The sequence below is a fragment of the Opisthorchis viverrini genome, assembly GCF_000715545.1.
Source record: "Opisthorchis viverrini unplaced genomic scaffold opera_v5_179, whole genome shotgun sequence".
NCBI classification, from domain to species: domain Eukaryota; kingdom Metazoa; phylum Platyhelminthes; class Trematoda; order Opisthorchiida; family Opisthorchiidae; genus Opisthorchis; species Opisthorchis viverrini.
The window spans coordinates 412,858-415,174 of record NW_008751828.1 but is presented as its reverse complement, the minus strand read 5'-3'; the positions used below and the strand labels follow the sequence as shown (position 1 = coordinate 415,174).

The following is a 2,317-nucleotide window of genomic DNA, read 5'->3' as shown; positions in this document are numbered from 1 at the left end:
GTAGAACCCTGGACGGTGAACGTGCAACCACCTACGGCCTCGGAGGTTTACGACTGCATATGTTCTCTCAAGCGCCACCGAGCTCACGGTCCGGATGACCTTCCACCCGCACTGGTCAAAAACGAGGGTGAAGTCCCCAGTCAGCGCTTGTCCGATCTGTTTGCTTGCATTTGGGAAAAGGAGTCTGTCCCAGACAAGTGGGGAGAATCGGTGTTGGTGCCCGTTTTCAAAACAGGGGCGCGTAATGAGTGTGGTAACCACAGGGGGATCAGCTTGACCCCGGTTGTAACGAGACTGTTGGCATCAATTGTGCTTCGTCGCCTTACGGTGGCTCGTGAGACACTGACTCGAGAGCAGCAAGCGGGATTCTAACCTGGTAGGGGGTTCCTGCAGTCAATAAATCAACAGATGCTTCATCGATCTGAACAGTGTGATATAGAATGTAGTGGGACAACAAAACGGTACTTTACTGATGAAGGATCAGGGTTAACTGAAAGTGGTCATTGAATCGGTCATTTAGACGCACCATTAGCGGAATGGCCTGAAAAGGGTATATCTACATATTCCAGTTTGCAGTTTATTTATTGCCTGTTACTGATGAACCTGAGGTTGGCTGGAGGCATAAGATTTGATTGACTGTTTGCAAGGCTACTCTGGTGTTTAGTTTAGACAGTTAATCATTTTCTGCCTCGAAGGTTGGAGCTCGAACGGCCTCAAGCATGTTCATTCCATCGTTGGATGAGGCTAAAAGGGCCTTTTTCGCCTCCTAGTAAAAGGTGCTTGAATGTGGTGTGGATTTCCTGTACCTTACAACGTTCATAGCAATGAAAGACCAACAGGTCAGTGTTTTGCTTGAGAAAGTGATTCTTCAGCATGTCTACGAGATCTACGCTACCATTAAACAGTCTAAGAAAACCAGCCTGGATTTGCCTTATCTGAGGTCCATGAGTGGCGATTCTAATGTATGAATAAAAATAAGCGATCAGTGTCGCTTGTATTTGCTTGATTTCACACGAATATTTTTGTTAATCCTCTTTGGGTCACTAAAATCTAATGTTGGTGGAATCCAGAGAGACCAAGAAAATTCAGCAATTGTGTTGTACTGCACGATGTATTTATCCGACCATGTTGAGTATGGATCTACAGGCCGCCCGGCAATCCAAATCAGACCGTTTCAAAACAGACGAGCATCTTGTCAACAACTGGCACTTTACTTACGAAATTGTAAATGTTTTACGTGAGGTTGTAGTGGTGTAATGCGTCAGCTGAAACCTGGTCAGTACGACCCTGCGGCCTAAGGCTACCGACATTTCAACTCAAGAACAAGCGTGGTATAATCAATTTGGCACAACAAGTTACAGTGTTCAAAACGTTGTGAGGCTCATACCTGGTAACTAAGATCACTTGCTTAGCGCATAGATTTGGCCACAGTTTGTGATGGTTCGCAGAGCGGCGTGAGGGCTAGACCGTGATGTATGTGAAAAGTGTTCAGCCAGGTATACTGGAACAGACAATGTAAACAAATCATCGGAATTCCCATAGCTGCATGAAATATTTTAATGGATATTGTCGTTCAAATACACACTTACTTCTCACGATCCACAGGTGAGATAGAAACAATGGTTCTGTGTCAGCAACGCGTCGACCTTAAAATGTTTTCTTATTGGACAGCCCACCTGTTTCACACGAGGCCTCAAATTCAGTGGCACTAGAGGTTTTCTACGCAATAATCCGGTATCCTTCTTCAACCTGCTGTGGATCTTACCACTTTTGCCACCCAGAGGTTACCGAAACAATATTAAATTATCTAAATAATTCCGCCTTATGGTTTGGCATGCGCTTCACACCTGCAATGCGTAAAGTGCTACTTCAAGACTGGGTGGGTTAGCCTCATGTTTGCAGATAAACCGGTTGAGGTAGTAGGCAAGTTTGTCTACCTGGGCAGCTGTATTAGCCCCGGTAGTCTCGCGAAAGGTGATATTTTCATCCGGATCGGGAAGGCCATAGCAGCTGTTGTGAACCTGCGTGACCTGTGGCGTAGACGCGACATCAGCTTCTCCGTCAAGGGTTGAGTTTACAATTCTGCGGTGCGCTTCATTTTACTATACGGGTCAGAAGCCTGGCCGCTGCGTGCCGAGGACGTCAAAAGACTTAAATTGTTTGACCATGGGTGCCTTCGGAGCATTGCCGATTCTGGTGGGAGCACCGGATCAGCAATACTGAAGTACGTCGAATGGTATTCGGGAGAAATAACTCACCATAAAAAATGAACTGATCACACTGCATAGGTTGCGCTGGCTTGACCACGTGCTGCGTA

The 2,317-nt window shown here is 46.2% G+C and overlaps 1 protein-coding gene across 1 annotated transcript in view; it reads left to right on the top strand.

Annotated features, from left to right (window-relative positions):
• Nucleotides 1-372, top strand: part of T265_07453 (hypothetical protein) — a gene marked incomplete at both ends in the record, with an annotated part of 10,221 nt that extends 9,849 nt beyond the window's left edge. Inside the window, one exon of the mRNA XM_009172982.1 lies at nucleotides 73-372. Coding sequence (XP_009171246.1) covers nucleotides 73-372 — 300 coding nt within the window. The remainder of the gene's footprint in view (nucleotides 1-72) is intronic.
• Between the last annotated feature and the right edge of the window lie 1,945 nt (nucleotides 373-2,317).